This window comes from Mesoplodon densirostris, chromosome 1, assembly GCF_025265405.1.
Source record: "Mesoplodon densirostris isolate mMesDen1 chromosome 1, mMesDen1 primary haplotype, whole genome shotgun sequence".
Classification (NCBI taxonomy): Eukaryota; Metazoa; Chordata; class Mammalia; order Artiodactyla; family Ziphiidae; genus Mesoplodon; species Mesoplodon densirostris.
This window is the reverse complement of record NC_082661.1, coordinates 8,078,400-8,091,309: the sequence shown is the minus strand read 5'-3', so window position 1 is coordinate 8,091,309 and position 12,910 is coordinate 8,078,400. Positions and strand designations below refer to the sequence as shown.

The following is a 12,910-nucleotide window of genomic DNA, read 5'->3' as shown; positions in this document are numbered from 1 at the left end:
ATCCCACTTACCTCGGAACAACTAAGCCCACATGCCACAACTACTGAGGCTGTGCTCCACAGCAAGAGAAGCTACAGCAATGAGAAGTCTGAGGGCACCGCAACGAAGAGGAACCCCTGCTTGCCTGAAGACCCAATGCAGCCAAAAATAAATAAATTTATTTTTTTTAAAAAAGAATCATAAGGAACCTGGACACCGTGAAGTCTACACCATTTAAAAAATTTTATTTATTTATTTTTTTATCTTTATTTTTGGCTGTGTTGGGTCTTCGCTGCTGCTCGTGGGCTTTCTCTAGTTGCAGCGAGCGCACAGGCTTCTCATTGCGGTGGCTTCTCTTGTTGTGGAGCACGGGCTCTAAGTGCGTGGGCTTCAGTAGTTGTGGCACACGGGCTCAGTGGTTGTGGCTTGTGGGCTCTAGAGTGCAGGCTCAGTAGTTCTGGCGCATGGGCTGAGTTGCTCTGCGGCATGTGGGATCTTCCTGGACCAGGGAGTGAACCCGTGTCCCCTCCATTGGCAGATGGATTCTTAACCACTGCGCCACCAGGGAAGCCCCAGTCTACAGCATTTTTGTTAAATATTGGAAACAGAGCTGGGAGTGAGAAAATGACTTACCCAGGGTTATCCCACAGGTGAGGGACAGCCCAGTCCTGTGTGCCACCCCCCTTCTCTGAGGGTGATCACAGACAGCTGCGGGGACAGGACTGCACATCAGCGCCGTGTTCCATTAGACCGCCCTGATCAGTCAGGGTCCCAACTGGAAACAGGCGCACACTCCAAAATGGAAAATTGAGGTGTATTTGTTACAGGAATTATTTAAGTGTAAACCACAAGAGGTAGAGAAGTAACCTGGGGCTAGGGCACCAGGGAAGACCATTGTCAACCCTAGGCTTAAAGGGAGCTGTTTCCAGAACCCAAAGACAAAGAGAAAGGAGAGGCCACCTGCCTGGGCAATGGTCATCAGTGACCTCCAGGAACGGGAGCTGGGGTGAGGAAGATCCTGACCTCCCATCTCTTGCCAGGGTTCTCTATGGACTGAGCCCATTAGGAAGCCAGAGACCTAAGGAGCCCTATGAGGGCAGTCCCTGCAGGGCAGCCTCCTGGGACGCAGGCAGGGTAGGGAAGGGTGGGGAGTAGATGGGGTAGGAGGACAAATGGAACTCATTCAACACAGAGAACCAGCTAAGATAAGCCTTAGCCAAGCAGAAAGGAAAGTCAGAGCTATATGGTAAGGGCTGGAAAATGTGTGGGCACAAGGCCAAGCTGTAAACATCAGAGCCCATGTCTACAGATGTCTAGAGCAACACACCAAAAGGGATTCAGTCCTCTGTGGGCCCACCTGCCTTAGACCAAGGTCAGTTATTCTGATTGTTATGGCCATGCCCTCTCTAGAGCTCATTGAGAGGAGGACTTTGCCTTTTAGTTTTTTGATGTGCCTCCATAACCCTGAATACAATGTGATTAATTTCTTGGAAGTTAGGTCCTTGTGCTCACAGGATCAGAGAGGAATTGTTTCTCCATGGTCCTGCCTTACAAATCTGGGCAGGTGTGTCAAGCCAAGCCCAGCTCTTGGAACACTTACAGAGAGCCCAGGAATCCCCAGTTTGGCCTTGGCAAGTAGGAACAGGTGCTTCTGAATTCATGAAGGGGACATGACACCCAAGATCTGAGTAACATCAAAATGTGTTGCAATGCCGTTTGGACTTACAGATAAGGTGCTCTTTAACTAAAACCTTTTCATAGGCCAGAAACTGCTGAGAATGTCTGGGTTTTATCTCTTCTCTCTTATCAGAAAAACGGAGGTAGAGAGAGCATGAAATACTTCACGGTTTTTCTAGCTGGTTGAAAAATAACTAGCAGTTGTTTTTCAGCTTAATGTGCCCTTGGAGACCTAGACTTGAAAGCAGCTTGTTTGCAAACAAGAAACAGAGCTGCCCTGATTGTATGCATTTTATTTATAGTCTAGAAACACGTGAGGACAGAGCATACATTACAAAAATTTTTGAGCCTCTAAAACTACTTATAGATTCAAGTTATTAACTATATGGGAACAATAAAACTGGATGATATAAAGACTGACCCCATCACAGATATCCAACACCTAAATTAATTTATTTAGTTCATTCAACAAATGTTGAGTGCCTACGTGCCTGAGCCTGCAAGGGGTTTCACAACAGGCAAGGGTATGTGGGTCTCTTTAGTAGGAGGGAGAAGTTCAGGAAATGCTCCTTCAACAGCTGTGAACTGAAGTCTTTCAACTTTGACCATCTGAAAAACTGCAACTACACAAAAAAGGAAAGAATTCATTTTCTTTTACAGGCAACTCTCTATTTCTTTTTTGTGTGTGTGTGTGGTACGCGGGCCTCTCACTGTTGTGGCCTCTCCCGTTGCAGAGCACAGGCTCCGGACGCGCAGGCCCAGCGGCCATGGCTCATGGGCCCAGCTGCTCCGCGGCATGTGGGATCGTCCCGGACCGGGGCATGAACCCGCGTCCCCTGCATTGGCAGGCGGACTCTCAACCACTGCGCCACCAGGGAAGCCCCAGGCAGCTCTCAATTATTCAGTGACCAGAAAAGCAATTTATGGATTATGCCAGCCTCTTGCTTTCCATCACTTCCTCTATTGCCCAATTTGTTTTTATTTGTCATTAGCATAGCCTACGTGTAGGTGGACTTGAAATGATTAAAAAGGAAAATCCACACTGACCATCAAGGAGAAAGTCTTGTAATGAGACTCAGAAGATGTTTGGTGATTTTTACCCAGCAGAAGAAACATTTTTCCCCAGATTATATTCACCCTAAAAGATGTCTTCCAATAGAAGACTTGGCAATATACATAGCTCATGCCTCCTGCTGTTGCTGCACTGAGCCAAGGCAGGCATTTAAATCTGGAGGAGAGGGACTTCCCTGGCAGTCCAGTGGTTAAGACTTCCCCTTCCAATGCAGAGGGTGCGGGTTCGATTCCTGGTCAGGGAGCTAAGATCCCACATGCCTCACAGCCAAAAAACCAAAACATAAAACAGAAGCAGGGGCTTCCCTGGTGCCGCAGTGGTTGAGAGTCTGCCTGCCGATGCAGGGGACACGGGTTCATGCCCCGGTCAGGGAGGATCCCACACGCTGAGGAGCGGCTAGGCCCGTGAGCCATGGCCGCTGAGCCTGTGCATCCGGAGTCTGTGCTCCGCAACAGGAGAGGCCACAACAGTGAGAGGCCTGCGTACCACAAAAAAAAAAAAAAAAAAAAAAAAACAGAAGCAATATTGTAACAAATTCAATAAAGACTTTCAAATTGGCCCACAACCTGGGCTTCCCTGGTGGCGCAGTGGTTGAGAGTCTGCCTGCCGATGCAGGGGACATGGGTTCGTGCGCCGGTCCGGGAAGACCCCACATGCTGCGGAGCAGCTGGGCCCATGAGCCACGGCCGTTGAGCCTGCGCGTCCGGAGCCTGTGCTCTGCAACGGGAGAGGCCACAACAGTGAGAGGCCCGGGTACCGCAAAAAAAAAAAAAAAAAAAAAGGTCCACAACCAAAAAAAATCTTAAAAAAAAAAAATCTGGAGGAGAGTAAACCTCCTTACCCTCAGAATGGCATCTGACAGGAGCAAGGTAAGCAAAATAGTGAGGAAAGTTAAAGAAGGCTATACCTGGCAAATGTTCTGAACTTAAATCTGAACTGGGGACAATAGGCAGAGATTCAGAAATTGTGCAGTTAACATACTGGTTCTGCTACGAGGATATGCCTGCTAGGGGCGCTTATTTTCTCTCGTCCGTAGCTGAATTCCACCTAAGACCTCCAGCTGCAGTTTGTATCTATCCCCACATGATACCTTCCCTGACTCCCCAGGTCAAAAGAGTCCCCCCTCACCCACAGCACTGCCTGTCCACCTGTCACAGAGCTGCCTGCAGTCATTGTTTGACTACTGTATATTTCTAGCTCTGTCTATATCTTATCTTCCCACCCAGACTATAAACTCTTTTTTTTTTTTTTTTTTTGGCCATGCCACGTGGCATGCAGGATCTTAGTTCCCCAACCAGGGATCCAACCCATGGCCCCTGCAATGGAAGCGTGGAGTCTAACCACTGGACCACCGGGAAAGTCCCCAGACTATAAATTCTTGAAGGTAGAGCATGTCTTTCAGGACTTTTAGAGCCTTCCAGAACCCATCTCCATGTTGCTTTTAGTAGGAATTATTATTCTACACTTGCCCCAACTCATCTTTATTCTCCTGGGCAGGAATTAGAGGCAGAGTAGAGGCAGGCCTACGATCCTGAGATTCTAAAAGCCTAGATGGCAAAGCCCTTCCCACTCTTAGAATAATAACAGCCATTCAAAACCCCAGAATCTTGGATTGAAAGAAGGATACTTCAAACCATTATTGTCCATTAACGCCTTGCTACTTGTCCAAGCGCTGAAGGATTGTCACCTGGGCCTGATAAGTTTATAAAGTTATGTGCTAGAGAAAAGGGGATGGACCAAGTCTTAGCACGAGGCACGAGATTGGGAACAGAGCTGAGTCCAGAAGCAGAGGCTCTGAGAGGATCTTTGGGGTTAGTGACTGCAGGTGGAGGATACTGCATGCCTGGGAGCCTGAGCAGGGAAAGAGAACAGAAAATACCAGAAGAGGGATTTGGGTGAACCAGGCCAACTCTGTGAAGACTATTTAAATCAACTCACTAGCAAATATTTTAAAAGAGACTTAATTCATGGAGCTAAAAAGTCAGCTAATTATCAATACTGAGACATAATAAATAAGTTATTTTGAAGATACAAATTAGAGATATAAGTGCAAAATAGAGCTGAAGAGTTTTTTTTTAATAAATTTATTTATTTATTTTTGGCTGCGTTGGGTCTTTGGTGCTGTACGTGGGCTTTCTCTAGTTGCGGCAAGCGGGGGCTACTCTTCATTGCAGTGCGCGGGCTTCTCATTGTGGTGGCTTCTCTTGTTGCGGAGCACAGGCTCTAAGAGTGCGGGCTTCAGTAGTTGTGGCTCACGGGATCTAGCGCAGGCTCAGTAGTTGTGGCGCACGGGCTTAGCTGCTCCGCGGCATGTGGGATCTTCCTGGACCAGGGCTCGAACCCATGTTCACTGCATTGGCAGGCAGATTCTTAACCACTGCACCACCAGGGAAGCCCAGAACTGAAGAGTCTTAAAGATCTAATCTAGCACTTTTAAGGACAGAGAAATCCAAGATTCCAAGGTAAAGGGCCCCAGCCAGTTGCGACATAGGTGATGGGACAGCCAAGAAGCCAACTGTTCACTCCATCATGTGTTGTGTTTGACACTTAATCAGAAGTAAGAATTTTAACTAAGAATAAAAAAAGTTAAAGTAAAAATTTTTGACAAAAAATTAAGTAGTGAATTAGCAGCAGCGTTTATTTGGAAAATACATTGCTCATTAATTAAAAAATAAAATAATAGAAACCTCAAGTATTAGTTAAACATTTACAACCTTATCTATTCAGATACTAAGAAGTTCAGTGTATTTTGCAATTTTTCTTTTTTATTGATTCCATGGAGGCCAACTAAGTGTGAGCTTTGATAACTTTTATTACTTTTCTTTTGAGAACTTTAATTTTGACTCTTTTAGTTGGACTATAGAAAACAACAATGGGACTTCCCTGGTGGTCCAGTGGTTAAGACTTCATGCTCCCAATGCAAGGGGCCTGGGTTCAATCCCTGGTCCAGGAACTAGATCCCTCATGCCACAAGAATATTTTTTATTTTATTTATTTATTTTTTAAAATTTTATTTTATTTATTTTTTATACAGCAGGTCCTTATTAGTCATCAATTTTATACACATCAGTGTATACATGTCAATCCCAATCTCCCAATTCATCACACCACCACCACCACCACCGCTTTTCCCCATTGGTGTCCATATGTTTGTTCTTTACATCTGTGTCTCTGATTCTGCCCTGCAAGCCGGTTCATCTGTACCATTTTTCTAGGTTCCACATATATGCGTTAATATACAATATGCGTTATGCGTTAATATACAATATTTGTTTTTCTCTCTCTGACTTACTTCACTCTGTATGACAGTCTCTAGATCCATCCACATCTCTACAAATGACCCAATTTTGTTCCTTTTTATGGCTGAGTAATATTCCACTGTATATATGTACTACATCTATTTTTTAAAAAAAAGAAAGAGGGCTTCCCTGGTGGCACAGTGGTTGAGAGTCCGCCTGCCGATGCAGAGGACACGGGTTCGTGCCCCAGTCCGGGAAGATCCCACATGCCGTGGAGTGGCTGGGCCCAGTGAGCCATGGCCGCTGGGCCTGTGCGTCCGGAGCCTGTGCGCCGCAACAGGAGGGGCCACAACAGTGAGAGGCCCGCGTACCGAAAAAAGAAAAAAAAAGGAAGAAAAACAACAGCAGTGACCCCCACCCCTGCAGAAAACCTGATGTATTAATTGAAAATAATTAAAACTTTTCTCCTAACATTGCTGACGTAAATAAATGTAATTTTAAGATTTTTTAAATTTCAAAGTTAAATGTCATTAAATAAATATATGAGAATATATTATAAAATCATTTCATCTTTGTTGAAGACACTTTGTTTTGCTCTGAATTCTGCCAAGAGTTGTTCACATATTGGAAAGTCCAGTCACAGACAGCAATGCCAGTCTGGTATTTGAGTTACCAGTATGCTTTGTGTTTGTGGCTGTCACATCCTTAATAGTGGATATGGTCCTTCCCTTTTCTTTTGACCTGGATTCTCCTCCAAAAGGACTGTAGTGATAAAGACGAATTAAGTTTTTAAATTAGGGATGAGAGATTATGTTTTGCCCTGACACCTCAAGTTTGACTTAGTTCATTGACTGAACAAATTACTTTTGTTTTCTGATATCTGTATTAATTTAAATATAGATTAAAGCACCAGAAGATGTCTACGACCTTGGTCTCCCCATTTTTTATTTAATTTGAACTATTTATGTAGTGCCTCCTAAGTCACAAAACACTGTGCAGAGTTCTGCACAGATTCTCTGCAGAGAATCAAGGGATTCAATAAAATGTAGCTCCTGACTTCAGGGGCTGTGAGTCTGGCTGTGATCAATGTTCTAATGAACTTGTTAGAGCACCTAGCATCCAGACCATATAGTGGCTAAGATGCAGGCGTTGGAATCGGACAACCCAGAAGTCAATCCTAACTCCACTGATCCTTACCTGGGTAACGTGAGACCCTGTGGCTCACTAACTCGTCTTGTAATATGGGTTACCTAGAGGATCACTGATAGATGTGGCACTCTAAAACATCCAGCCACTTCTAAGCCACATGGCAGCTCAGTGTCTCGTAGCATTACTATTTTTATTTACAATGAGGAGTAAAGGTTCTTTTCCAGGTCATCGTGATCATCATCTGGCCTTGACTCTTCCCTCTTCTACAGATTCCTATTGAAATCTAAGTAAATCATATATTACACTTAAAGGCTAGAAAAGTGTTGATTGAAAAGCAAGAATAGTTTATCACTGGGATCTACTGAAGTAAATTTTACTTAGAAAAGGCAACTTTTTTTTACTGCTACCTGTTCCCATTCTGGCCCTATGCCTCGCCCTGGAGTTTGGGATGCTCCGTTGGGCTGGATTATATGTGATGAACTTCACTCTGAACTGGCCTTCTTCTGGTTGATAAACAAGCTTTGGTAACACCTTCCCACATGTGTTAATTTCCTAAAAGAAAGCTTGAGATAAATCCAGGATCGTATGTAGCCCAGTACCCCACTGGGCAGATGGTCGAAAGAGGGTTGCCATTCTCCCTTTAATATCCAAAGATTGATACTAGAAGGAACTTTGGAAACATCTGAATTACAAGTATCTGTAGAACTACTTTCCTCTCTGACATTTTCTCCCCCAAGCAACTTCTGTTTGTTTTGTAAATAGTTAATACATTTACTTCATTTACAAATCAAAACAAATTAAAAAGTACACACTGAGAAGACTTCTTCCTACCCCAAGCCCATCTAGCTTTTGTCACCACCAAGGGCAGCCCTCCACATTAGCATCTTGTTTATCTTTCCAATGATTCTTCATGCAATAGAAGTAAATATAAAAACATGGGACTTCCCTGGTGGTCCAGTGGTTAAGAATCCGCCTTCCAATGCAGGGGACACGGGTTCGATCTAAGAGCCCACATGCCGAGGGGGAACTAAGACCCGCAACTAAGACCCGACACAGCCAAATAAATATTTAAAAAAATTAAAATCATAAAAAATTTTAAAAATAAAACCATGTCATTATTTCCTCTACTTTATAACACCTGGGACAGCAGGTCGTATGTACTCTTTGTACCTTGCCTCTTAATATGCCCTGGAGCTCTCTGTGTCAATGTGGAGAGGTCACCCTCATTCTTTTGTTTATACCTGCATTAATAGCCCCATATTACTGGACCCTTGGATTACTTCCAATCTTTTGCTATTGCAAACAATGTCACAATAGAGAACCTTATCTCTGACATTTCGTGACTTTATCTGTAAGATAAAGTCCTAGGTGTGAGATTGCTGGGTCAGAGAACTGTCCTACATTTCCAGTTTCAAGGCTAAGACTTCTAAATCCAGGGCTCGGAGGAGAGTCAATAAAGCAGGCTACTCAGTTTGTGCCTGTGGTATGGCACCGGTCCCTGCAACGAAATGGTGCAGAAATTGCGAGAAGTGAGAAAACTTAGAGCAATGTTCCATTGCTGTGTCATCCAAGTATATAATCATTTTTCTAAGTAGTTGATTTTTACTGATTTTATCTGTCTGTGATGACAGGAAAGAAAAAATGACTTCTGTGACTCTGCAAAATCACCAATAGCTTCTTTATTATGAGATTTCCTTTCAAATCATTTTAAATTCAGTAAAGTTTATTATCCAAACTTCTGAAAAAGTTGAAACATAGGACTACCCCTAAACATGAAAGAGTAAAACAAAATTAGACTACACAAGAAGTGAAAACATAGCTCAATCATTTAACAGCAGTTCTGGGGCTTCCCTGGTGGCACAGTGGTTGAGAGTCTGCCTGCCGATGCAGGGGACGCGGGTTCGTGCCCCAGTCCGGGAAGATCCCACATGCCGCGGAGTGGCTAGGCTTGAGAGCCATGGCCGCTGGGCCTGCGCGTCCAGAGCCTGTGCCCCGCAACGGGAGAGGCCACAACAGTGAGAGGCCCGCGTACCACAAAAAAAAAAAAAAAAAGGCTCAGTCAAAACACTGGGGAAAGCCCCATCTTTTTCCCAAAATGGCATTGAATTAAATACTCCAAAAGATAGAACATAAACATCAGTTTGTTGGTAAATTAAAACACAAAAGAAATCAAGGACAGCTCTTCACATGCGGAAATGATGCTCAAAAGTCCCTCTTGGAAACTGATACTGTTGCAAGGCTTGTGAAAGCCCAGAATTATAGATAGTCAAAATAACACTTTTTGGTTTTTCATGAGCATGCACAAACTTGGGCATCTCTGAGATCAGTGATATTCTTACAGTTAAGATTTGGTGGATAGAACCCAGAGAAGCTCACTTACATGTTCCTTGGTCCCTGACCCCAGTAGATGAGTTGGTAAGAATCATAAAATAATTTTGAACCATGAAAGTGAACGACAACTCCTGTGATGTTACGTTTCCAGACAAAAATGAACTATCAACCTTTTTAGCATTACGGGATTCTAGTTTTGTTTAACATACAATATGATCTCTTTGTGTCCTTAAGTATTGATCAACAAACACATCTTGTAGCACTTAGCTAAATAAAAGTTCTCAAATAAAAGAAAACATCAAATCAATAATACTGAATCAGGGACTTCCCTGCTGGCACAGTGGTTAAGAGTCCGCCTGCAGGGGACACGGGTTCGAGCCCTGGTCTGGGAAGATCCCACATGCCGCGGAGCAACTAAGCCCGTGCGCCACAACTATTGAGCCTGTGCTCTAGAGCCCGTGAGCCACAACTACTGAAGCCCACATGCCAAGAGCCTGTGCTCTACAACAAGAGAAGTCACTGCAATGAGAAGCCTGCACACCGCAATGAAGGGTAGCCCCCGCTCACTGCAACTAGAGAAAGCCTGGGCGCAGCAACGAAGACCCAACACAGACAAAAATAAATAAATAAAATTAATTAATTAATTAATTAATTAATTAATAATACTGAATCAAAAAACTGTTTCCAAAAACCACATGCAGACAAATTCTTGTCTTAGAGGCAGAGACTTTTGGGGTTTTTTTGTTTGCTTGTTTGTTTGTTTTTGGCCACACGGGGATCTTGGTTCCCTGACCAGGAATCAAACCTGTGCCTCCTGCAGTGGAAGCATGGAGTCTTAACCACTGGACCACCAGGGAAGTCCCTTAGTGGCAGAGACTTGAACAAAGATAGGGCTATAGAAGTAAAGCTGATACGTTGTTCTGTGGACATTACAATAAATGTACAAGTCATATACAGGAAGAAAACACTTTGTACACTTAGACAGACAGACAAACAAAGCAAACAGATCATTTTGTTGAGTTCTAGCTCTCCAAATCCACAAAACCTTGGATCAATTCCTCTTAAGTGACTGATTGGCCAAAAAAACCAATTTCATTCTTGGCTTCGGTGATGCTAACATCTGAAGGTACATCACAACCTTGGTAGAAGTGATAATCATGTAAGAAAATGACTGCTTTTCCACCATAAACATACTAACTATAAACTAACTTTGGTAATATTCTGATTTTTATCTTTAAATACTTTTTTTTTCTTTTTGGACTGGACCAGTCTTTCTAAAATCTGACCCTTACCATTTTTTAAAAAATAAGAAAGCATCTTTTTTCGTTCTTTCTCATTTTTTGTTTGTTTCTGAGTCTTCCTTTCATAAGTTCAGATGACATGTTCATCTGGGTAGTTTGAAATATACCTGGTGCCATGCAGACATCATACGTGAAATCTAAAGAGTAGCTGCTGTGGATGTACTCACTCCGTAATGATCTTGATACTCAGGGACTCAATCATTTGGAGGGGGAATTGGTGCCGTGCAGAACTAAACAAATTTTTCCTCTTGTTAGTCCTTAATCAGCTGAGATTAATGTCCAGAGAGCCCAGAGAAGTTGACCTTAGCCAGCACTGGACTGTAGCTGGACCATTACAAGCACTCGTTCTTTGAAATACAGTACGTTCCTTATTTCTCTCCTTCCTCCTCTGTTTCTTTCTCCTCCCTCTCCTCTCCTTCCTCCTTCTTCATCTGCATCTTCTGCCAGGTTTACATTGTAAACGGTGAGCCTTGGGCTTCCCTGGTGGCGCAGTGGTTGAGAGTCCGCCTGCCGATGCAGGGGACACGGGTTCGTGCCCCGGTCCGGGAAGATCCCACATGCCGCGGAGCGGCTGGGCCTGTGAGCCATGGCCGCTGAGCCTGCGCGTCCGGAGCCTGTGCTCCACAACGCGAGAGGTCACAGCAGTGAGAGGCCCACGTACCGCAAAAATAAAAAAGGTGAGCCTTCTCTCGCACCCCACCTCCATTGCCTCTTGGTGCAGTTTCCCGAGATGACAGATATGGTTCCTGCCTTTTTCTTCCCCTCCCTCCTCCATCTTCCACTCCTGCCCCCAGCCTGGCAGCCTCCTCACCTCCAGGTACCAGTGTTTTACCAGCCGCAGGAGGCTCTTCAGCTTGGTGGGCCGGTGTTTCACGAAGTTTCTCTGCAGCTCGCTGAAGGATGGGGAGAAATGTCCAGGGCAACCGCAGGCCTTAATCAGACTCACATAGACCTCTGGGGAGAGATGAGAGTTGGAAACAGAAGGCCCTGAGGAGAGAGGAGGCAAAGGGAAGAGAGTGAGGGCTCAGGAAACCCCAGGTTGCTGACTAGTCCATGGGGGAGAGACTGGTAATTATTGGAGTATCTCTCCAGGGAGACCTGGGACCACATAGCTTCAGAGACTAACAGTTTGCCTTCTTGATTGTCCTTCTGGAGAATCAAAAGTGAGTTTTCCAGAAACAGACTCACAGGCATAGAGAACAGACTTGAGGTTACCAAAGGGGGAGGGTGGGTGGGGGAGGGATGGATTGGGAGTATGGGATTAGCAGATGCAAACTATTATACATAGGATGGAGAAACAACAAGGTCCTACTGTATAGCACAGGGAACTAGATTCAGTATGCTGTGATAAAACATAATGGTGTATATATGGATAACTGACTCACTTTGCTGTACAGCAAAAATTAACACAACATTGTAAATCAACTAGACTTCAATAAAATACATTTTCTTTAAAGTGGGTTTTCTTTTCCTCAGGCTACTCAAGGACTATTGTCCTCTCTTGATGTGCCCGTCACCCTCAGCTTCCCTTAACGTCTGTTTTGGATCTCTCAGCGATTTATATGAAGCGTCCGTCACTATAGGGAAGGACCAGTTCCATATAAGAAAGCTGGGTTCAGAGAGCACGTTTGCTGAAGGCTGGGGCGTACATCACTACCACTAATGCCTCCCACTGTCTCTTTCTGGCTCAGACGGGATCCCAATTCTGACACTTTCTCCATGGAGCAACTCCCAGCAGCCACTCTAGTTAAGAGGAGCTGGTGCACCAGATGAACACTGGATCCTCTGGGCTTGTAGCTGATACCATTACTAGTGCCATCGGTGCTCCCGGGAAGCAGCCCTCAGCCGATGGCTGATGGGAAGCTGGTGGATGAAACACTCGACAACCCACTTGGGAGACGTGCTCTGCACTTTTCCCAGAACTCTGCAGGGCACAAGCCCAGCTGCTCAGCACGGTGACTAGTTCAACCTGCACCTTGTCATGCTCCCCTGCTTCCATCTCACTCCCCTGCTTCCCCACCAGCATCTCCTGGGACTGCTTATCCTCACATCCCTGTCTCAGGGTCTGCTTCCAGGAAAGCACAGACAATGACAGGCCCCGCCCCCATGGTAAACGTTCCAGAAGCGCCTGGGGCTGCTCTTACTCCTTCCCCTCCATGGCT

General features: G+C 44.8%; 1 protein-coding gene across 1 annotated transcript in view; it reads right to left on the bottom strand.

Annotated features, from left to right (window-relative positions):
* Nucleotides 1–1,067: 1,067 nt before the first annotated feature.
* LOC132487697 (2'-5'-oligoadenylate synthase-like protein) overlaps nt 1,068–12,910 on the bottom strand; it is a 28,325-nt gene continuing 16,482 nt past the window's right edge. Inside the window, 2 exon segments of the mRNA XM_060095438.1 lie at nt 1,068–1,190; nt 11,560–11,735. Of these exon segments, the coding sequence (XP_059951421.1) occupies nt 1,068–1,190; nt 11,560–11,735 (299 nt within the window).